Source organism: Vanellus vanellus (genome assembly GCF_965231255.1).
Source record: "Vanellus vanellus genome assembly, chromosome: 12".
Taxonomy (NCBI): Eukaryota; Metazoa; Chordata; class Aves; order Charadriiformes; family Charadriidae; genus Vanellus; species Vanellus vanellus.
This window is the reverse complement of record NC_138917.1, coordinates 11027162-11048687: the sequence shown is the minus strand read 5'-3', so window position 1 is coordinate 11048687 and position 21526 is coordinate 11027162. Positions and strand designations below refer to the sequence as shown.

Sequence of the window (21526 nt, the reverse complement as noted above, 5' to 3'; positions counted from 1 at the left end):
ACCTTCTCAGCTGCCCCAAGGCTCTGCCGTGGTGATTACTGCTCTCTGACATCTGTCAGCGTCACTATGCTATGGCTCCTTCAGCTGCTGCTGTCCAAACCCTCCCAGGAACTGCAGAAACCTCATCAATCTGTTCTAACCTGGAGCAGTTCCATCTAACAGGGTGGAAAGTGATCTACCGAGCAGCCCTGCTAGGAGATCTGAAGGGACGACCCCTTCACCGGGGAGATGCTGGTGGGCAGGAGGAGGAGACAATAGCAGCCCTGGAGGGACAAGGGCAGGAGGCAGAGGCAGGAGTCCTGTAGAAGAAGCGGGAGGCTGAAGTGGTGGACCTGGTAGGCAACAGCTCTGCTGCTTTTCCTGGGCGAAGCCTGGCTTGGAGAAGGCAGGTAGCCCCCGAATGGCTTTGTCCGGGCGTCTCAGAGAGCAAGCTTGCTTTGTTTCTCTTGGGAGAGGACTCCAGGGACTCTTTTTTTCTGACCTTTGAGCGGAAATAAATGAAATGGCTCAAAATCCTAAAACCTTTACTGGGTTGGTGGGATCTGCCACAGGGGCTGGTGCATCTAGTTGGATTCCGACTGTGTATCTTAGAAAGGTGCAGAAGCTGCTGAGCTTTTCAGAAAACAAGGAGTTTTCTAGTCAGAAGAGCAGTTTGAAAGGCCGGAAGGACAGATGGTTTTAGGCTATTGCTGAGGCTGTTCGGCCCCTCCTGGATTGAGGAGGAGAATGGTGAAATTGAGGGGTCCCAGCCCTGTCACCTGTTCTTGCATTTTGTGACAGAAAAAGAGCAAAAACATTTTGCTCATGAATATTTCATACGGAAAAGGATTTTAACCAAAGCATGTCGCTGTGTCGTCTCCTCTTAGCCGAGGAAACAGCCGTTGTCGGTATCTCTCCCTGCATCCTTCTTAACATTTAGGGGCAGTGACTCGCTGGCTGTATGACACAGTCGTACCGCGTCCCGCTCGCACGGCTCCCTTTCTGTGCTTGCGTTCCCCAGGGCAGTCACGCTGCCCAGACTGAACAGCCAGCCTTCCTTCTTGCACGGATTATTTTTTATCTCCCTTTGTTTGCCAATAAAAAAAAAAAAAAATCCCACCCAATTTTACTGTTTTCCATTTGACACACAGATTTTTCTCACGTGCGTTTCCTTCTCCGCTGGCCAGGGGTGGAGGGAAGGGAGTATCCCAGATAACCTCACGCGAGAGGAATTTTCACGTGCTTTTTCCACCTCAGGTGAGACAGCCTCTGGAGCGGTGCCAGCGATGTGCCCTGCGAGACAGAGGGATGCCGGAGTGGCAGAGAACTACTCCATCTGTCACCTGCAGGATCTGCTTGGCCTTCGCCTAAACCAGCCTCCCTGGCGCGGGATCGCCGGGATCGCCCGGGGCTTCTGGTTCGTGACGCAAAGTCTGAGTAATTACGGCATAATCTCTACCCCGACACGCTGAAACGGGGACCGCGTTTTGTAACCTGCATTGCGGCGCCCCGCTCGCCCGACAGAGGGCGCCAGAGCGCCGCGGGGCACGCTGGGAGCTGTAGGCGCGGCGGGATGGCGCGGTGCATGCCGGGAGCTGTAGGCGCCTGCCAGGTAACACCGCTACCGCCCCGGGGGTGGGGCGACGGCGCGGCGTGATCGTCACTTCCGCCCGGGCCTCACGTCAGTTCCCGGCGGGATGGTGGGGAAGCGGGTGCGGGTGGCCCGGCGAGAGGCGATGGCTGCGCGGGGCGGTGTCCCCGAGGAGGCGGTGAACCGCTGCGTCCTGCAGTTCTACTTCCACCAGGCTATGGTGGCCTACCGCTCCGGGAGGAACCGCGACTTCCGCCAGCTCCGTGACGTCATGCAGGGTGGGCCGCACGGGCCGGGCCCGGGGGAGTCCCGGCGGCGGACGGGCCGAGAGGGGAGCGGGGACAGTCCGGGGGGGAATGGCGGGGGGGCGGTTGGGAAGGGGCAGGCCCAGGCTGGGGGTGAGGGGAGCCGGGGCTGGGGGAGGCTGGGCCTGGGCTGGGCCGTGAGGGGGGAGCGGGGCTGGGGTCGGGCCGGGCCGGCCTGTACCAGTGTAACCTGCCCTTGTCCCACAGCGCTGCTTGTGCGGCCCCTGGAGAAGGAGACCACGGTGGCCCAGATGCTGCGCATAATGCAACTCCTGTCACAGATTGAGGAAGGCGAGAACCTCGGTGGGTCCCCAACACTCCCAGGAAGGCCCTAGGGAGATCCCAGTCTTGGCTTGCGGCCCACTCCCCCAGTTGGAGCGTGCCTGTTCTGTGGCTGTGTCCCTGCTGCTCCCAGGAGCTGTGTTTCTGCACAGAGCAGAGGTCTGGGATGAAGCTCTTAAGTTGTAGGAGCTTTCTCCAGAGGGCGAAGGGCCAGAGATCGTGACTGTTCCTGTCTGCATTGTGCTGCTGTAGCAAGTGAGAGGCTGTTGTTCCTAGCCAAGAGCTGTGTACTCAAACCCAAGCTCCAGCACTGACCTGCTATCTGAACGCACCCCTCATAGTTTCTGAAATGCTCCCCCTAGATCAGCTATTGGTAGTCAGGTGGGGCCTTTGTAGCTTTGCATGTGGGGGTGGAAGATCTTGCAGTTTAGACAGTTTGCAGTCAGCCTGCCATTTCCTCCTGTCTTCATCCTCAGTAGCACTAGAATTTGCAGTCGAAATTGAGCAAGTAACTAGTTGTCTGTAATGCATCACTGTGAACACCTCACAAACCAATGCCTGTTAATTCTTTTAGATTGCACCTTCGATAAAGATTCAGAGCTCACCCCTCTTGAATCGGCAATCGGTGTCCTGGAGCTCGTTCAGAAAGAATTCTCTGTGGCTGAGAAGACAATGGAAACTATTCAGAAAATGGTGAAGGAAGCTGTAAGACCTTTTTCTTTTTCAATAAATGCTCTGCTCATCTTTTGCCTTAGAAAGGTCTTGCGTAAATGACAGTGGGAATTGCCTTACGTGTAGAATACCACAGTAGTACTGACTTGGCTGCAAATGCATATCTTCAGTGTATGTGCTGCTTCATCAGTTAATATAGAAGTTGCTTCTCTCTGTAAGTTGTTAGTAAGCTGTTACTTGTATGCTGTGCTTGTTTATTATACGTGCTTTTCCAAAACTAATTTAGAGTACAGTCGATTTGATGTCAACTGAAAAACTGGTATTTGTTTTCTTCTGTAGGCTGTTATTGTCTGCATCAAAAACAGAGAGTTTGATAAAGCTTCAAAAATTGTAAAGAGACATATGGGGAAGGAGCCCAAAAGCCAGGTGAGTCTGTGCTGGAATGAATGATGGCTGTTTGAGGACTGTGCCATATGTCCTACAGGGTACTGGGGAGTGGGTATATTTGGAGGTGGTCTGAGATGTCTTACAGGGTATTGGTGGAGTGGAGGGCACTTGTGACCTGTATCACAGGCATAAAAGGTTTCCCGGAGAAGCGTGCCTCGTCAGGAAACCTGAATAACGAGACAGGGTAGGGGTGATGAAATGGAAAGAGTCCTCCCTGAATGGTGGACCCTCAGTATTATGCATTTCTAAAGCATGTTGATCGTCACTTTGGAGCTCTCTCTGTTACTCATATTCCATCATGTATCTTCATGAGTCTTCCAGGGAGCAACATTCATCGTTAGCTTCGAGGTAAACTCAAACTTACATGTAGAACGCAAGTTTGTAAGAAGGGCTGGTTCTGAAAGCAGAGAGAGTTCCCTGTTCTGATTTCTGTAGGCAGTATAGTGTCTTGGGCACTGGAAGCAGCAAGTCAGAGTTGCTGAAACAAGATGGCTCTCCTGTTCTGCCAGGCTTTTCCCAGCCTTATGTCAGTGTAAATGGAGAATGTCAAATACGGAAGGCCCAATCCTCACGAAGATCCTAGCTCCTGCAGTTGTCTTTTATACCCTTGTACTTATTCAGAGCATTCTTACCTCTCCTCTAGAAAAAGAGGAACGAGTTGCTTACTGTCATCCGGGAGAAGAATTTCACTCATCCAATGGTCAAAAACTTTTCTTACAAGAACTTCCAGCAGAACATGTTTCAGTTCGTGAAGACCTATATGGACGAATCAGAGCCACTGCTGCTAACGGTAGGTGTCTGCCCTGCTTACCTGGCTTCCTGTCCTGCACCTTGTGTCCCAGTGAGGGGCAGCAGGAGAACTGCGTGAGATGCAGACTTGGGGAAAACTGGCACTTATTTTGCTATGAGGCAATGAAATTACAGTGATTTGGCTTCTGTGTGCCTTCTGTGCCAGTAATGAGTTAGGGCTTGGGCACCTAATTAACAGTGGGTTAAATCCAAAATACTTTAAATTCAGTCCATTCCTAAAAGGTTTAGACAGTTGAACACATTTTTCAGTCCGTGTAACAAGTTTTAATTGCTAGACCTGAACTCTGTACATGGTGCCGATTGAACTGCAAGTAGAAGCTTAAAATGCCTTTGGGAGGGGATAAAATTGGATGATAGTACAGGGAATCACCTTTATAATGGTTACATGCTTTTTCTCTCTCCAAGATAATAAAAAAGACTTTGAATTCAGAACATGCCGAAGAACCAAAATACTCATCGGTGGCTCCTGAGTCTGCAAATTGGCCAAAGGACCAGGCAGCAGCTCTGGAGCCCTCAGGAAGGGAAAACTGCTCTCCAGAGCCTGCAGAAACAGCAAAAGATCTGGAGGGAGCTTCCAACCCTGCAGAAAGGGAAGATGACCTTGCAGCTCCTGATCCTATGGAAGGAGCTAGTGACTCTGCAGCAGCTCCTGAGCCTATGGAAGGAGCTAGTGACCCAGCAGCAACTCCTGAGCATGTAATAGCAGCAGTTAATACCTTGGAAGATGGTTCAGAGCCTATGGAAATATCCAAAGAACCAGCAGGAGCAGCTCCAGAACTTCCAGGAGTGTCCTTCAGGGACTCAGAAAGGTGGGCAGAGGAATCTGGCCCTGTGTTGTGGATGCAGTGTGGCAGCAGTTCCCTTCTGAAGGGGTAGTTTGCTCTGTCTAGGCAGCTCTTAACTTCCCCGAATGCCAACCCAAGCAGGTCTGCCCAAGCAAGCCACAAAGGCTATCAGTGTAATACTTCTGTCTGGATCACAGTAAAAATGTTAAGGTGGTTTGTTTTTTTTTTTCTGAAGATATGTGATACTTCTGTAAACTAGGGAGGGAAGCCAGTGGCGGCCAGGTTTACTCTCGTGGAGCAGCTTTTGATATCCATATGGTTCAGCCCTTAGTTGAGACTAGCAAGGCGTCCAGTGGCACATGGAGCGTGGGTGTGTTCTCTCAAGACCTGCTTCCCTGGTACACCACACCGTTTAGAAGAAGGGTGGACCAAAGGGTTGGGAATACCCTCTTCATTAGATTTTATTTTTGCCCTAGGGCCAAATGTTGAGGGTCACACCATAGGGGAAAAGCCTGATTTCAGTGAAGTGGAGCCGCCTTTGTGATATCTTTACAACCTTCTCAGTTCTGTTTATTTTGTAGGCAGCCCTCTGGAACTGTAACCGCGTATGGGATTTCTGTTCTGAGAGAAGCTTTCAAGATCCTGTCGGACTCCCAGGATTCTGATGCACTCTTCACCAAATTGGATGAAACAGACTTTTATTTCCCCAAGCAACTGTCTCCTTCTGTATCCCACAGAACCAAGAGGAAAGAAGAGGAGAATCAAGATTCTGAGATCTCAAACCCACCTGAAATATCTCATAAGGGCAAACGCTTGTTGACCATAAGCAAGCTGGTCATGGAAGAAGACCACCAGTACAGCGAGTCAAGTGAGAGTCCAGACTCTTCCCAGGAGCCAGTTGTGTCTTCTGCTTCCAGACCTGTTCAGAAAGTGCATGACCAGCCTATATCTCCTATAACTGCCAAGTATGAAGTCCATCTCTTGTGCTATATTCTAATCTGCACCCAATCTTTTGGCTTGCAGCTGACATTGGTAGTATGAACAACAAAAACCTTGTATGTTTCATTCAATATGAGTGCATTGACCATCCTTGTCCGCTAGAGTATGTGGAACTGGGCAAAGTAAACACTCTGTTGTCTTTACACTTTACTGTTTGGTTAATGGAGAGGAGAAAATGATACAGCTTTCATTGGCAGTGTCAGAGGTACTGCAATTAGTATTGGTAGGTGATTCCAGCCTGTGTATCATGGGTAGCATGTGTTTCTCTGCACTTTGGTTAGTGTTGCTGAAACTGGAAAGAGTTTTTGTAGGTGCATCTTGTGGAACAGATTAAAATCGCCTTTCCACCTCTTGAAAATAAAACACTGACCTTGCTTAAGTTCTTTTTTCCTGAAACCTGTGTTGGTTAAGAAACTCCTAGTTGTAGCTTTCTGACTGTTTCTTCAGCATGGGTTATCACTTACCTTGCGGCTGAAATGACTGCAAGAAGAGGCAGGGGTAAGTTAGGGGTTTTTTTCCTTTTTATAAGGATTTCCCACAGAAAATGCAAAGTAGTCTTACCAGCAGAAGCCTAAATAAACACTGATATGAGACTCTTAAGCTGAGAGTCTCATGAGTATCTCCTGTAGGCCCAAACAAGGCTGTTACAAAGCTTCCTGCTTTAAGTGTCTGAGTTGCTGTTCTTTTGCTTAATGAAGTTGCATAGCAGCAATAATGATGTTTTGGATCCCCAGGAGTGAAACTGGGAGGATTGAAGAGAGCTTGATGTCTTTGAAAAGATAAATAAACCACAATTTCCCTTAATTCTGGCTTAAGAATGTCAAGAACGCAAAGGTTTGGTTTTGAAGGGCAGGCAGTAAAAATCACGGTGCTCTGTGTAGCTTGGCTATCGAGAGATGGATTGTCTATCAGTGAAGCACAGGAGAGTGGCTGCAAGTAGAGATGTGCTGCAGTGTAGCTGGCATCAATGCAAATGGTGGGGAAATCTCTTAGATGCCTTGCTGGCATGTCTTGCTCAGGGTCAAGCTAGTTGTCGGAGATGATGCTGAGAAGGCATTTCCGGCCCCCCATGTTGTCTACTTCCTTGAGTCATCTGAGAATTTTACTTAATTTCCTACTTTTTCAAGCACTTGCAAGTGGTGACACTTGATCTCTGCTGCTTTTTTCCAGTAGTACGTTGCAGCTGATGTTGCTGTCCCTACGATATGTCTAGAGTTTATTTTGAGGGTGCTGGGGAACATTCTGGGGATAGGATGATGTTTTGTGAACTCTTCCAGAGCGAGTGCTGTGTCTGACTGCACTGGGAAGGGGCCAAACCCAGTGACTTGGGTGTGATGCTTTCCCATCCTGTGCTGGGTGCCTAAAGCAAGGGCCGGTGCCAGATCGGGAAGGAGCCCGGAGTGGGGCTGCTGCTGCATGGCTGATGCTGACTTGAGCAGTTCTCAAGTTTCAGCCCTACCACTGTGCAAGTTGGTTTCCAGTTCACTTGGAAAGTGACCTATTGTCTGTGCTGCTTGTGTGGATGTCTTGAAGCCTTTAATTGGCTCATGGTAGCAGTGGAGCTAATGACATCTGTCTGGAAATCTAATCGTGTGCATATCTGTTAGTAGCTGGGTCTCCAATTTTTATGTGCAAGAAATAAGTGCTCAACGATCCAACTTCACAGACTTAACTTCATCTAACAAGTTTGTGCTTGAGGATTGGAAGCAGGTAATGGTACTGAGGCATTTGATCTCACGGAGAGGCCTCTGTAGCTTGGTTCACCTCGGTAGTGTTAGTAGTGAAACAGTAAGAATTAAATGCGTCTTCAGAAGACTAAAGGCTTCTCCTCTGAGCTCTTGGCAAGTCTGTGCCATACACGAAGGCCTGAGAAGTCCGCTGTGTATGTCTGCTGTAAGTGCTTAATTGTGTAGTTAATACTCAGTCGCTTGTTTTTGCAAATGCTGGCTAGAAAACACAATACACCACTTGTATTTAAGTATATATTGCACACCATACCTTCAGAGAGGGGCTTTTAAGGATTCATCCCCTCAGAGGGGAGTGGAGGAGGTGGTGACATGTTTATATATTGCTTTATGGGTGCATTTCTCTGCACTGTGCACTCACCACAGGCTTGCCTGCTGTGCTCCAGGTGGCCCTGTACCTTCTCCCCCTAAAATATTCTCCCTAGCCAGTAGCCAAAGTAAATGCTTGCCTGCTTTCAGGTCCTTCCAAGGAAGATGGAACAGCTCATATGGCGAAGAAGCAAAAGACAGTTGGAGTGAGGAGGATGAGCTCTTCTCAGATGTGGGTAAGAACACAGCCCCTGTTGCAGGTGTTAATTGACGATAATCCTGGTTTTGGGGCTCATTCATGAGTGTCTTGTCACCTTCTTTCTGTGTGACTGAATTTTGAAACCAGAAATCCTAAAAGCCCACAAAAATAGGTAGCTGTCCAATTCAGATATTTGCTCTTTGTACTTCTGAACTGAAATGCATGCCAAAAAATCCTGTTCCAGTGTCAGATTAATCAGGCTTAGCTTACAGGATGTAAATATTGGAAATACAGCTCTTTCCCCATTCCTGCTTTAGTGCCATGAAATACAGGTTAAGTTTACCCTATATCAGTTTTCCAGTCTGGTTCTCTTTGCAACTAGATACGCAGCTTAGCTGGTGAAAAGGAGTGGACAATGGATGTCTGATTCCATCCTCAACATACATCCTGGATGGATGCCTCTGTTCTTGACATATTGGCTAGTTTAAAACAAAACAGATCTTGCTGGAAATGAAGCAAGATGAAGCAACTGGGGCTTGAAACAGAAAGGCTGTGCTTGCTATAGCTGCAGAAAAGGGAGGGATAAAGGAATTTGGCTTCATTGTCTGTCATGGGATGTTCTCGTCGTAGGCTGACTGCACAGTTCAACAGTTAAGCCCAAGGCAGTATCTCAAGGAGGTCTGTACCTCCTGACTTATGGTGAAATGTAATCCTCTTGCCTTTTTTTTTTTTCAGCATCACTTGGAACAAATAGCCACAACGCTACAGTCTTTGGTTCCAAGAAACAGGTAATGTAGAGCCCTTAAATCATTTCAGTAAGGCCTGAAATCAGGATGTGTCCATATAGAAGAGCAAACTATTGAACAATTGGCAATACATTGGTGAGGATTGCTGCTGAGACCACTTCCTCAGTAACTTGCAGTTCACTACAGCAGGGCGAGCTGCTGCTGTGCTTTAAATGAAGCACTGAAGACTGGGTTGGAAAGTGATGCTTCCCGAGGCCGGTGCTTGCAATATCCAGGCTTGATCTGAGTTGTGCAGGTCTTTGCATTTGCAGGGCTGGCTGGAGTTTCTCTGTGCCAAACAGCCCAGTTTGGTAGTTGGCTAAAGCTGTGCGCCTCCCACATGCCAGGCACTGGGTATGTGCATGACGTCCCTTTTCTTTGATGCACATGGTTTGGAACTAGGTTTGCTGAGTTCCCCATGCACTGGAGAAGTTCAGCGCCTTGTTTGGGTGAGGGACACGCATATGGCAGCTGTTACCTGGGAAAAGGTAACAAGTGTGGTGCAATTAGGAACTCTTTTACCCTTACTTGTAGGAAAAGAGCTGCTGGCTCTTGTGCTGCCATACATCGCACTTTGTTCCCAGTAACTGCTTGCTTCAGTTATTTGGCGTTTTGCCTCCAGTACAAAAATTCAGGGGATCTGCAGACCTGAACTTGCAGATTGGGGTTTGGGTTTTTTTTAGCATTCTACTTGTCTGCTGTTAGGCAGGGTGTAGGCAGTGAGTACTTTCTGATGCTTGCTGGTGCATCAAAAGGTAACTCCTCTTTTATGTGATCAGTATTACAGCTTGGGAAGCAGAACTACTCCTGAGCTTGTGCTGGAGCTGAGAACTTCTCTTACTTGTAACAGTTATGAGAGCACATCTACGGTGAGGTGATTGAGTGTTGTGTGTGCTATTTACAGGACATCTGTCACTTTCCTCTGTGTTACTAGCACAGATGATAAAGGGAAGCTAACGTGCTAGGAAGGAGTTACAATGCAGTTCTCTGCCAAATGCAGCTCTTCCCTGAAACTGCACTCTGTACTCACAGAGCACTGCTTACCTGCTCTTTTATAGAAATGGACAATACAGGAGAGCGAGTGGATCAAAGAGGGCGTGAAGAAATTTGGAGAAGGGAGATGGAAAGCCATTTGCCAGAAATACCCCTTCCAGAACCGCACAGCAGTGATGATCAAGGATCGCTGGCGGACCATGAAGAAGCTGGGAATCCTCTAAAGTTGGGACCCATGAGACCTTCGGTGCAAAAACCTTATTTTTCTTTTGAAAGATGGACCAGAGCAATAGTAGTGGGGAGGCTGCTGTGCTTGCCCCTGATGTGTGTTGAGGGTGGCATGGTGAGCCCCTCTGGCTCATGGTACCCAAGACTGCTGCAGCAGATGGAAGCCACATCTGACAAGAACAGAGGAGCCTTGTGCCTTGAGTTGTAGCTGCAAGGTTTAGGTCTTCTGCAGTCAGCAGAAACTGCGCAGCTTGATTGCACATGCTTGGAAACGGTCTGGATTGGGACTTCCTTTTCCACCTGACAAACTGCAGCCTTTGTAGAATGAATCCCAACCTGATGGGCTGCTGAAATGACAGTTTTCTCTGCTCGGGGGCTGTCAAATGGCAGGATAATCCTGTCAGTGGCTATTTTAATGCGTTTTAATTGTCTAAACTGTGAATCCCTTGTTTCTTTTGTTTGCTCTCAGTCCCTTGTGGGAAAGAGGCAGCACATAGTCCCAGAGCTTCTGGGGAATAGAAGATATTTAGGCAAGGTAATCTGCTTAGATGTTGGGGGTTTTTTTCTTCATTTCTTTCTACTTTGTACATGGCTAGTCTGCGACTGCCAATTTCTCCATCCCAGCTTTGAGGCTTCAAAAAATACTATTTTTTTCATTTCAGTACTTAAATGTTGGTTGCTCCCATGTTAAAAGTTCCAGTGCTTACTGATTTTGGTCTTGTCTTACTGGCACTTCTTCCTGGTCACATCCTCTTCCTGTGTGCAATCCTTGCAAGTGTGTGATCTCTGAGGGTGCTGCCTGTTTTCTGCTTTCAGGTGCCAAAGCTTGACTTCATGTCTAAGCGGTCTTCTGTAAAATAAAGTTCCTGTCTTGTTGGATATCAAGTGTTGTAATAAGTGTGAACTTGTACTTCGTGGATGGAAATGCAGCAGTTTGGGGCACTGCCTGCTTGCTGCCCCGGTGGGGCACGCACCACCCCAGGAATGTGGGGCTCCCCATCCACCTCCTGAGCCGGCCAGGGCTGGGGGCATTGTGTTGGCAGCTGTTTGGGGTGAAACAGCGATGCCCTGAAGGTATGAAGTGCTGTTGCATTGGCATAGGCATGAAGCAGAAGCTTCTGGACAAGTTAAAGGGCAGGGGAGACATGAGGGCATTTTCTAAAAGCAGCCTCTCTTGGCTGCATTCCCACAGAGCCAGGGCTGGGGAGAAATCTGTGTGGAAACACCTGCTTCCCCTCTGTCCTTCAGCAGCAGCTGCTGGAATGAGCTTTCCCTTGTCACCTGGCTGTGGCTGTGCCTTTCCCTCCCCTTCTGCTTACAAAACCATTTCCCTGGGGTGGGAGCAGCTCTGGGTAGACAGGAGCACCCTGCGCTTGCAGAGGCCTGTGCTGGGGCAGAGAGGCCTGATGTGAGCTGGAAGCTGGACCAGTATTTGCCAGTGTGAGGCAGTGCCTGTTAGTTATTCTTGTACTGTGCCCAGGTGGAAGGAGATGCATTCCTGCTGTGTGGGTCTGAGCCCATTCACCTTCCCTTCTCTGTGTCAGGCTCTTACCCCAGGATGCGCGGGGAGGGTGTTGCAGCCCAAAGCTTTACTCTGAGAAACTGGAAGCTTTTTCTTGGAGTAAAACATTTCCTGCTTAATTTGCTTGTTCAGAAGATACAGACTGGCAGAGCATTGGTCAGCGAGGGTAGCAGGGCTGGCTGGAGACCAGCTCTGTGCAGCGGGGAGGTGCTGGGTGCTGATGATGACCTTGGCGCTTCTTTGCAGCAACCTCGGCATCTGCAAAGGGCTCAGCTTGGTGAGCTCTAACATGGATGAGCTGGACCAGCTCCTGTTCTGCACCGAGATCACCTTGAAGAGCAGAACATATGCTGCGCTCCTCCTGACGCCAGCCCCAGCGCTGCTGAGTGCTGCTGTGGAGCAGTTAATGATTACCCCTGCCACCTTGGGTCCCCGTTCCTGCCCTGCCCCGGTGTGAGGGAGCACTGGAGGCTGGAAAGCAGGATGATGCTGCTGCTGGCGCTCCTGGCACGGCTGCTGGGTCCGGCAAGCTGCCCTAAGACAGAACCCCTGAGCGGGTCTGGCCAGGAGCCCCTCTTCCGTGGAGCAGATCGCTATGACTTTGCCATCGTCATCCCTGCTGGCAGCGTGGAGTGCTTCTGGCAGTTCGCACACCAGAGCGGCAACTTCTTCTTCAGCTACGAGGTGAGTGCTGCGTGACGTGTCCTGGGAAGCTGTCAGCACGGTGCAGCTGCTGATGGGGTCGGGGAATGATGGTGCTGGATCAGACTGCACTGGATCAGACTGCGCGGCAGTGCTGCTAGTGCCCACTGCCTCCTCCAAGTGTGTGGCAGGTCCTGCAGCAGGCAATCCTCCATTGCTTGAGTCCTGCGACCAGGCTTAATGTGGAAGGAGACACTGTGGGATGAAGACCACGTGCTGGCTGAACTCCAGACCTGCTGCCCCTGGGGTGGAGGTGGTTTGCCTTGTGAGGGAAAGGCCCTTGGTCGGGACAGGGAATGGTTGCAGTCACTTAGATGACTAAGTAGGGACCATGCTTTCTTAGGCATCATCAATGCTATTTATTTGTATAACTATTTGTTTTAAAACCATAAGGCAGTGCTTAGAGCTCTGGACATGCCCAAGCATCCAGAGGTCGCTCACAGAGAGCTGGGGGTCTCCCAGCACTGCAGGGAGCTCTGCCCTTCGTTGGGCAGGCTGGAGGCTGTTCCACAGCCCTTGGCTCTGAGCCACAGCTGGAAGGCACGCCGAAGGTCTCAAGCACAGCCCTATCTGCTTGTCCCTGCGCTCTGTCCCCTTCTCACAAGGGAAACTGCAGCCCTTTTATCTCCTGTTTACACTAGGCTGGTTGAAGGAGAGCCGGGGCACGGCCGTGCCTGGCACTGGCAGCTTCCCCCCAGCTCTGCACTCGGCAGAGCAGCCCCACAGGAATACGGCACTGCTCTGGTGGCCGGCAACAGCTGATCCAGGTAGCAGGAATCCAGGATGGGCCTGTGGGGTGAGAGACATGGGGTCTGTGAGCACCTACAGCACCATGATCAGGCATTGGGAACTGCAGCATTCATTACCCAAGGCAGTGGGTTGTGGAGTTTTTTTCTTTTATGTGTAGCTGGCAGCTCGCTGGAGGCTGTTCCTGGCCTCAGCTCATAGTAATGAAGGGTGCAGCACCCCATAGGACCCCAAACCAACCCCCAGTAGAGGCAGGTTCCTGCTGGGTCCCTGCCCTGTGCACGAGGGCTCCTGTGGGCTCCCATCTGTTTACCAGGCGCAGAGTCATGCCCACAAATGCCCCTTGGGTGTTTCCTGCCTCTAGGTCCAGCGGGCAACAGGGATCGCCAACAACAGGAACATCCTGGTCACGGCGAGCGATCCCAATGGCTTCCAGCTTGGTGTTTCCCAGCATGTGCGAGGACAGATCAACTTCCTCACCAAGGAGACAGGTCCCTGCTGCCCCAGTCCCTGCCTGGCCCAGCAGCAGGTCCAAGCCTGCCCAGACAGCCAGCGCTTCCCAGAGCGTTGATCGGTCTGATCATGCCTCCCTACCTACCTAATGGGGAAGATGAGGGTTGAGCGCTGGGCAGGGGTCAGCCTGGCAACAGCTCTTCTACTCAGGGAACAATAATACCCATTTCTCTCTGCAGGTTTCTACCAGTTATGCCTGGACAACCAGGAAAACCACTTTGGCTTCATGCAGGTGTATCTCAACTTTGGTGTCTACTATGAAGGCTTCAATGTGGAAAACAAGCAGCCAGAAGAGAAGAAAGAGCTGAACAACACCCTGGAGGCAATTGAGGTGAGTGTCAAGGTGACCACAGGGTTCTCCAATGCAGTGGGGATGGGCATGCCCTCCCAAGGGAACCAAGAAGGGTGTTTGCAGCTTAATTTAATACTCAGCCCAGTGGGCAGTTCTTGGAGCAGCTCTGCCAGCCCCAAGCTCTGCTGCAGCCCTGCTGCCAAGTGCCTGCCTCTCCTGCAGGTCAGCATCCGGAAGCTGCAGCTCCACATCTTCCACATGTGGCGGTTCTACAACTTTGCCCGGATGCGGAAAGGGTCCGACTCCTTCCTCCTGGAGTCCAACTACAACTATGTCAACTGGTGGTCTATGGCTCAGAGCTGTGTCATTGTCCTCTCGGGCGTCCTGCAGCTCTACTTCTTGAAGCGCCTCTTCAAAGTGCAAACCTCCAGCAAGCAGAAGTGCTAGCAACACCTGGAACCACGGGCAGGACCAGAGCCCAGCCTGCTGCTGCCTGCAGGTAACCAAGCTGCCACTCTGCCCCTTCGCAGAGCAAGAGGGAAGGCCCGATCCTGCTTCAAGGAGGAGGAAGGAGAGTTCACCCCACTCCTGCCTCTGGCTCTAGCCCTGCCTCGGCTGAAATAACCCTGACAGAAGAAAAGCACGATGCGATCGTCTGAGCTTTGTGTGCTGGATTGGTTTGTTACACCTCTGCCTGTCTTTAGTGTCCCAACATGCCTTTTCTACCAGACACACAATAAAGGGACCCCTGGCACACACTTCGTGGAGTGATCGCAGCCTTCTGCTTGCCATCCATCCATCCATCCATCCATCCATCCATCCATCCATCCTCTGTAAGCCCAGGCAAAGCAAGACCTGCCTTGCAGGCGGCTGCCTGCCCCATCCTTTCCTCCCTGAAGCTCAGCTGCCAGCCTCTGACCGCTCACCCACAGGCTGCAAGCCTCCCCCCAGCCTCATCTGCCAAACCAAATGCAGTGCTTCTCCCCTCTGGAGTTACACCCCGGTGTGTCGCACTGTCTGAGGCACTGATCCAGGCAGGCAGAGACCCGCAGTGGGGGTGAGGGCTGCCTCCCACCCCTGCAAGGCTCCCCACTAGACAACAGGCATTCTGGGAAAAGGAACAGGCTTTATGTAATAGCAGGGGCAAGGCTGGTGCGGGGACAGCTCCTCCTTGCATTGGCAGCAGCCCCCCCGGGGGTGCGGGGCTGCCCGCTGGTGGCTCCCAGCGTCTCTGCCCTGCTTGGGGTGGGCTCCCTGAGCTGCCACTGCTGCACCAACGGTGCACGACAAGGTCCATTCTGGCCAGAAATGCTTGAGATCCCTTAGGTGAGTGTGTCCTCGTTCCGCACGTACTCTCCAACATCAGCCTGGTGGAACACCACGATGGCCATGGGGTCAACCTTCCGGCACTCCTGGGTAGACTTGGCAGCCACCCCAAATCCCTGGGGGATGAAGGGGAGGTGAGATACAGTTTTTCTCAGACCCCAGCCCTCGAAAGCACAGGAGCTGCATCAGCCACTCACCAGCGGGATGTCGGCCATGGAGTACACCACCACACCCTGGTACTGGGCTGTGTTCTCCGTGATGCGGCCCAGGCCTGACTTCAGGACATGGTTGCCGTAGAGGAAGGACTGCTCCGAGCCAGGCTTCACCCATACCTTGTACTGCAAGAGAAAGCCCGAGTGGTGAAGGGCTGGACAGCCTGGCAGGGGGCAGGCTAGAGGGGCTGTGTCCCACCTTGGCATAGGGTGCAAGGAAATCGAGGGCTGTGACGCTGAGCCGGAACTTCTGCGTCTTGGTGAACTTCCCGAAGCAGGTGCCCAGTGACACTAGGTTGTCCCGGGGTATGCTCGTAGCCACCTTCAGCAGCTTCTCGCTGTGGAGAGCGCAGTGAACAGAGCTGGAGCGGTTCCCAGGCCGGCAGCCCTGCGCACGCTGGCACCGGAGCCCTCCGCAGGCCCTGCCCGCCGCGTCCCGGCCCGCCCCCCTCCGGCCCCGCTCACCTCAGGTAGTAGACGCGGTCGCGGTGCAGGCGGAAGCAGTAGGTGCCATCGGGCCGGTCCACCAGCAGCTGGATGTTCTCACCGATGCTGCGGGGACAGACCCGGTGAGCCCAGTCCGGCCCCGGTCCCCTCTCCCGCCCCCGGTCCCCTGCTGCCACGGCTCCTCTGGTCCCCGGGCCCGGCCCCCCAAGGTCCCCATCCTCTCGCCACCCCGTGCCCTTCGGTCCCCGGCCCCTCACTATCGTCCCAGCTTCTCGAAGACCGCCCGCGTCTCCGCCTCCGTCAGCGGCCGCATCTCCCCGCACCGCACACGCGGCGCCGCGCCGGAACCGGAGGAACCGGAAGCAGCTGTGGACCGGAAGTGGCGCGACGGCCCATCGAGTGCGGGCGGCCAGAGCGGCGCGATGGCGGCGGAGGAGGTTCGGCTACTGGCCTGGCTGCGCGGCCCGGCGGCGGCGGGGTCCGGCGGCCCCGACCTCTCCGCCTACGTGGCCGAGCTGGCGGCGCTGGGGTTGGCGGAGCTGGGCCGGGAGCCGGCGCGGCTGGCGGCGGAGCGGGCGCGGGTGGGGGCGGAGACGCGCCGCCTGGCCTTTGAGCACTACCGGGCCTTCATCCGCTCCGCCGAGTGCACCGGCCGCGCTGGCCGCGGCTTCGGCGGCATCGAGAGCCGCCTCGGCAGCCTGCTGGGCCGCCTGCCCGCCCTCCAGGACGCCTGCAGGTGCGGGGACGGGGACCGGGGCAGTGAGGGCACGAGGGGTGGGCCCCGCTAAGGGCTCGGGTGGGAGTGGGGGCCTGGGTGGGGAAGGCACGGGTAGAAGTGGAGCGACTGGGTTGGGAGCACAAAGGATTGCTATGGGGTGAGGCTTGGACAGGGTCTGAGGGTGCAGGAGCAGCCCTAGGGACAGGGGAGGCTGGCAGGATGAGACGAGTCTTGGTGCTGAGCCAGTAAGGATCAGGGTCTGGTGGGACGGGGGGTAGAGGCAGTACTGGGATGAGGCTCTGAATGATGCTGGGGAGAAGCCAGCGTGGGTGGGAGGATCTGGGGCTACACTCACTGCAGGGGAGAGCCTCATGCTGATCCCATCCGTATCCCACAGGAACTTTATGCGTGATGCCGAGGAGATCGCATGCAGCCGACGCATGAACAGCCTCACGCTGAACCGGCACACAGAGATCCTGGAGATCCTGGAGATCCCACAGCTCATGGACACCTGTGTCCGCAACGGCTACTATGAGGAGGCACTGGAGCTCGCTGCTTATGTGCGCCGGCTGGAGAGGAAGCACAGCAGCATCCCTGTGATCCAGGTAGGCCCCGCTCTGCCATTGCCCCGCCACTGCCCTGTGCCTGGCCCCTGTAGCTGAGGCCTCTTTCCTGCCCCAGGGCATCGTGGACGAGGTGCGCCAGTCCACTCAGCTGATGCTGAACCAGCTCATCCAGCAGCTCCGCACCAATATCCAGCTGCCAGCCTGCCTGCGGGTCATCGGCTACCTGCGGCGCATGGATGTCTTCACGGAGGCTGAGCTGCGCATCAAGTTCTTGCAGGCGCGGGATGCCTGGCTGCGCTCCATCCAGGCCTCCATCCCTGACAACGACCCCTACTTCCACATCACCAAGACCATCGAGGCCTGCCGTGTCCACCTCTTCGACATCATCACCCAGTATCGTGCCATCTTCTCTGATGAGGAGCCACTCCTGCCCCCTGAGGGGCAGGCCCTCAATGAGGGGGCCATCTTCCATGGCTGGGTGCTGCAGAAGGTCTCTGAGTTCCTGCGGACGCTGGACCGCGATCTCCAGCGTGGGGTGGGCAGCCGCCTGGACTCACTGCTGGGGCAGTGCATGTACTTCGGCCTCTCCTTCAGCAGGGTGGGGGCTGATTTCCGTGGGCAGCTGGCCCCCCTCTTCCAGCACGTGGCTGCCACCACTTTCAAGAAGGCGGTGGAGGAGGCGGTGGAGAAGTTTCGGGAGGAGATGAATTCCTACACGCTCATCTCTGCCCCTGCCGTCCTGGGGGGCAGTGCAGGGGTGCCAGTCCCTGCGACCCAGCCGGGGACGCTGCAGCCACCCATGGTGCTGCTGGACTTCCCGCCCCTCGCCTGTTTCCTCAATGGCCTTCTCGTCGCCTTCAATGACCTGCGGCTCTGCTGCCCCATCGCCCTGGCCCAGGATGTCACCGCCTGCCTGGAGGACGCGCTTGGCGAGGTGAGGTGCCGGGGACAGAACTGTGCCTTGTCCTGGGAGAACACGGGGACAGCCTTGTTGTGCCCTGAGTATTCATAGGATAGAGTCATAGGATCATTAAGGTTGGAAAAGGCCCTTGAGATCACAGGGTCCAACCGTTAACACTACCAAGTCCACCACTAAACTGTGTCCCTAAGCACCACCTTTACATGTCTTTTAAATACTTCCAGGGATGGCAACTCAACCACTTCCCTGGGCAGCCTGTTCCAGTGCCCGACAACTGTTTCAGCAAAGAAATTTCCTAAAACCCAATCTAAACCTTCCCTGGTGCAACTTGAGGCCATTTCCTCTTGTCCCATCACTTGTTACTTGGGAGAGGAGACCAACCGCCACCTCACTACAACCTCCTTTCACGTAGTTCTAGGGAGCAGTAAGGTCTTCCCTGAGCTTTCTTTTCTCCAGGCTAAACAACCCCAGTTCCCTCAGTTCCCTCAGTCATAAGACTTGTTCTCTAGACCCCTCACCAGCTTTGTTGCCCTTCTCTGGACACGCTGCAGAACCTCAATGTGTTTCTTAGAGTGAGTGGCCCAAAACTGAACAGTATTTGAGGAGGGACCTCACCAGGGCCAAGTACAGGGGGACAATCACTTCCCTAGTCCTGCTGGCCACACTATTTCTGATACCAGGCAGGATGCTCTTGGCCTGTTTGGCCTCCTGGGAACACTGCTGACTCGTATTCCTTTTCCATCAGGCAGCTTTCCCCAACCCTATAGCATCACATAGGGTTGTTGCCCAAGTGCAGGACCTGCCACTGAGCCTTATTGAACTTTGTACAGCTGGCCTCAGCCCACAGATTTTCCTTGTCCCTGTTGTTGAGGGGTTGTCTGAGAGGAGAGTTAATGACTCTCGGGAACTAACGACTCTTCCTTTCTCTCCAGGTGACCAAAACCATCCTGGCATTTCACCGTGCGGAGGAGGCGGCTTTCAGTGGGCGGGAGCAGGAGCTCTTTGCCCAGTTCTGCACAGCCTTCCTGGAGGACCTGCTGCCCTACCTCAACCGCTGCCTCCAGGTCCTCTTTCCCCCAGCACAGATTGCTCAGGCACTGGGTAAGACCCCAAAACTTGCATCTCATGGCGGGAGAGCCACGGGTCGGGGCAGAGCTGCCGTGGCACCTGTGGCTCCCCCCCCACAAGACATACTGGTCCTGTCTTGCTGTTGGCACCTCTGTGGGTGTTTCCCATTGCCCGTGGGCCCCCACTCGAGCCCCCTCTCCCTGTCTGGCAGGTGTCCCCCCAACCCAGCTGCAGCGCTTCGGTCGCCTGGGCCGCATCGACGTGGGTGCCCTCAGGGAGCCGCTGGCTTTCCTCCTGCCAGCACCGGGAGAGGAGGAGCTGGGCCAGGAGAGCACCCCACGCCCAGAGGGGGAAGAGGAGGCCATGCCCGGAGAGAGTGGGACAGCCGTACAGCAGGAGAGCACTCCTGGGGGCGCTCTGCTGCCGGACGTCCCGGCAGCCACGGGGTAGCGGGGCTGCGGCTGGGCCGGGCTGTGTCACCCCGCGGCCCCCGTCCTTTGGGAGTGAAGTAGCCCCCGGACCCTGCCTGCATTCCTGCCCGAAGGGCCTCCTGCCTGCACCGGGCGGTGCGGCTCCTCGCCGCCGCCAGGGGTCGCTCTCCCGTACCGTGGTTTCCCACCCCCATCGCGGCCACCGTAGCTGCGCGCGCAGGCCGGCTTCCATGGCGGCGGCGTTGGCGGCGGGGCGGCGGCTGGCGGCGGGGCGGCGGCTGGCGGGGGGACGGGCCCGGCCGGGACCTCCGGGCCGGGGGTGCGGGGACGCGGCGGGTTGGGGCGAGCGGGAGCGCTCGTACTGGCGGGCGCTGCGGCGGCGGGTGCTGGGCCCGCCCGCGCCGCCGTTCGCCGCCCCCTGCCAGGTGGGAGCCCCGGTGCTGCGGGCCGCCGCCGCCGCCGTCGCCCCGGAGAAGCTGGGCGGCCCCGAGCTGCGGGAGCTGGCGGCGGCGCTGGCGGCCGGGCTGCGGAGCGGGCCGTGCCTGGGGCTGAGCGCCCCGCAGCTGGGAGTACCGCTGCGGGTCTTCGCCGCCGAGCTGCCCCCCGACCGCTGCAGCCAGTACCCGCCGGCGCTGCGCCGCGCCCACCGCATCGAGCCCTTCCCGCTCCGCCTGCTCGTTAACCCTGCGCTCCGCGTCCTCGATGCCCACCTCGTCACCGGCCCCGAGGGCTGCGCCAGCCTCAAGGGCTTCTCTGCCTACGTCCCGCGCCACTGGGCTGTCCATGTCTCCGGTACCGACCCCACCGGTCCTGCCCGGTCCCCCGGGGGGGCCCAGCCCTCTCTTGCCTGCACTCCCGAGGGCTCCTGTCCTTCCCATCCCCTGGTGCGACCCCGCACCTGCCCCCCCCCCCCCCCCCACTGCCACACAGGTCCTTCCCCTTCTCTCTCCCCCTTACCACCCAGCCACCCTCTCCTGGTGTGTCCCCCTGCGCCAACTGCCACTTTCCCGGGCAACAGGGGTGGACGAGCACGGGGAGCCGGTGAGCTGGGAGGCGATGGGCTGGGCAGCCCGCATCATCCAGCACGAGATGGACCACCTGGATGGGATCCTCTACATTGACCGAATGGACACCCGCACCTTCACCAACGTCAGCTGGATGGAGCTCCTGGACTGATGCCTGCTCCCCTGGCAAGCAGGTGCCCAGCCAACAGCTACCCCAGTGCCTCATCTCTCCGGAGCAGAGCAGTGTCAGAGCCCCGAGTGGGTGCCCAACCCCCAGGGCCCCTTCAGCACGGCGCTGGGTGCCCATCCTTACCCTGGCAAAAGAAGCAGCGTGGAGCCACGGCCCCGGGGGGCTCCCACTCATCTTTATTGCAGCCAATACAGACTGTGTGGACTCAGTGCGGCTCGTGGCCCTTCCTGCCCTCGCTGCACCTTGCACCTGAAATTATTTTATGGCGGGAGGGCAGGGGTGAGGGGGAGGATCCACCTCTCTGGGGCTTGTCGGGAGCAGTGCAGGGCAGGTGGAGACAGAGGTGCCACAGTGGAGACGGTGAAGGGCAGCAGCCCATCAGGATGGGGCTGGGGGGGGAGGCAGCGGGGGTGAGTCTGGCCTGGGGGGACACAGGGGAACATGGGCTGCTGGCTGTGGAGCTGGGGGAGGCACCAGCTGGCAGGAGGCCTTGGGGCCTGTCCCCAGGCTTGGGGCTGTTCTGAGCACTGCATGCTCAGGTGGCAGCAAAAGCCCTGAGCAGCCCCATGCTTCCCTGCCACAGGCATAAATCCCTGTCCAGGACAGCTGGAGCACAAGGATCCCCACAGCCCACCTGGGGACGGGCAGCAGCTCAAGGGGCTCCTGCCTGCAAGTGGTGGCAGTGGCACAGGCAGAGCCAGGGGGGTGGAGGGGCTGGGCTGGGTCCCCTGCTGCAGTCA

The 21526-nt window shown here is 55.2% G+C and overlaps 5 protein-coding genes across 7 annotated transcripts; 4 read left to right on the top strand and 1 right to left on the bottom strand.

Moving 5' to 3' along the window:
- The first annotated feature begins 1665 nt into the window (after nucleotides 1–1665).
- TERF2 (telomeric repeat binding factor 2) lies at nucleotides 1666–11008 on the top strand. 3 transcript variants are annotated; one of them, XM_082489329.1, is made up of 11 exons: nucleotides 1666–1848; nucleotides 2083–2178; nucleotides 2732–2862; nucleotides 3169–3255; nucleotides 3920–4066; nucleotides 4492–4895; nucleotides 5453–5836; nucleotides 8075–8160; nucleotides 8859–8911; nucleotides 9688–9782; nucleotides 9967–11008. In XM_082489329.1, exons 1-11 carry the CDS (start codon nucleotides 1677–1679, stop codon nucleotides 10007–10009), a joined length of 1698 nt encoding a protein of 565 aa, XP_082345455.1. In that variant the 5' UTR covers nucleotides 1666–1676; the 3' UTR covers nucleotides 10010–11008. The 3 variants fall into 3 exon arrangements, with proteins under 3 accessions (XP_082345455.1, XP_082345456.1, XP_082345454.1); XM_082489330.1 differs by lacking the exon at nucleotides 9688–9782 and having other exon boundaries at nucleotides 5609–5836; XM_082489328.1 differs by lacking the exon at nucleotides 9688–9782.
- Nucleotides 11009–11848: 840 nt separating this feature from the next.
- TMED6 (transmembrane p24 trafficking protein 6) lies at nucleotides 11849–14653 on the top strand. The gene is made up of 4 exons (XM_082489252.1): nucleotides 11849–12335; nucleotides 13465–13591; nucleotides 13793–13944; nucleotides 14128–14653. The coding sequence occupies exons 1-4, from the start codon at nucleotides 12135–12137 to the stop codon at nucleotides 14350–14352; spliced, it is 705 nt and encodes a 234-aa protein (XP_082345378.1). The 5' UTR covers nucleotides 11849–12134; the 3' UTR covers nucleotides 14353–14653.
- A 358-nt stretch (nucleotides 14654–15011) lies between these two features.
- Nucleotides 15012–16237, bottom strand: NIP7 (nucleolar pre-rRNA processing protein NIP7). The gene is made up of 5 exons (XM_082489194.1): nucleotides 16148–16237; nucleotides 15909–15995; nucleotides 15643–15781; nucleotides 15429–15569; nucleotides 15012–15347 (listed from the first exon to the last, which is right to left on the bottom strand). Exons 1-5 carry the CDS (start codon nucleotides 16201–16203, stop codon nucleotides 15228–15230), a joined length of 543 nt encoding a protein of 180 aa, XP_082345320.1. The 5' UTR covers nucleotides 16204–16237; the 3' UTR covers nucleotides 15012–15227.
- A 75-nt stretch (nucleotides 16238–16312) lies between these two features.
- On the top strand, nucleotides 16313–19667 carry COG8 (component of oligomeric golgi complex 8; the record flags this gene model as incomplete). The annotated part of the gene is made up of 5 exons (XM_082489129.1): nucleotides 16313–16626; nucleotides 17006–17213; nucleotides 17290–18108; nucleotides 19026–19194; nucleotides 19373–19667. The coding sequence occupies 5 exons, from the start codon at nucleotides 16313–16315 to the stop codon at nucleotides 19609–19611; spliced, it is 1749 nt and encodes a 582-aa protein (XP_082345255.1). The 3' UTR covers nucleotides 19612–19667.
- Nucleotides 19668–19676: 9 nt separating this feature from the next.
- Nucleotides 19677–21443, top strand: PDF (peptide deformylase, mitochondrial). Its single transcript, XM_082489131.1, has 2 exons — nucleotides 19677–20384; nucleotides 20611–21443. The coding sequence occupies exons 1-2, from the start codon at nucleotides 19823–19825 to the stop codon at nucleotides 20766–20768; spliced, it is 720 nt and encodes a 239-aa protein (XP_082345257.1). The 5' UTR covers nucleotides 19677–19822; the 3' UTR covers nucleotides 20769–21443.
- The last annotated feature ends 83 nt before the right edge of the window (nucleotides 21444–21526 follow it).

Excerpts from the sequence above, each read along its gene's own strand:
- TERF2 (XM_082489328.1), top strand. The coding sequence starts at position 1,677 with ATGGTGGGGAAGCGGGTGCGGGTGGCCCGGCGAGAGGCGATGGCTGCG. Across the intron at positions 1,849-2,082 it reads GCTCCGTGACGTCATGCAGG|CGCTGCTTGTGCGGCCCCTG; the intron begins GTGGGCCGCACG and ends CTTGTCCCACAG. Across the intron at positions 8,912-9,966 it reads TCTTTGGTTCCAAGAAACAG|AAATGGACAATACAGGAGAG; the intron begins GTAATGTAGAGC and ends GCTCTTTTATAG.
- TMED6 (XM_082489252.1), top strand. The coding sequence starts at position 12,135 with ATGATGCTGCTGCTGGCGCTCCTGGCACGGCTGCTGGGTCCGGCAAGC. Across the intron at positions 13,592-13,792 it reads CTTCCTCACCAAGGAGACAG|GTTTCTACCAGTTATGCCTG; the intron begins GTCCCTGCTGCC and ends TTCTCTCTGCAG. Across the intron at positions 13,945-14,127 it reads ACACCCTGGAGGCAATTGAG|GTCAGCATCCGGAAGCTGCA; the intron begins GTGAGTGTCAAG and ends CCTCTCCTGCAG.
- NIP7 (XM_082489194.1), bottom strand. The coding sequence starts at position 16,203 with ATGCGGCCGCTGACGGAGGCGGAGACGCGGGCGGTCTTCGAGAAGCTG. Across the intron at positions 15,570-15,642 it reads TCCTTGCACCCTATGCCAAG|TACAAGGTATGGGTGAAGCC; the intron begins GTGGGACACAGC and ends TTTCTCTTGCAG. Across the intron at positions 15,348-15,428 it reads CCATGGCCGACATCCCGCTG|GGATTTGGGGTGGCTGCCAA; the intron begins GTGAGTGGCTGA and ends TTCATCCCCCAG.
- PDF (XM_082489131.1), top strand. The coding sequence starts at position 19,823 with ATGGCGGCGGCGTTGGCGGCGGGGCGGCGGCTGGCGGCGGGGCGGCGG. Across the intron at positions 20,385-20,610 it reads CTGGGCTGTCCATGTCTCCG|GGGTGGACGAGCACGGGGAG; the intron begins GTACCGACCCCA and ends CCCGGGCAACAG.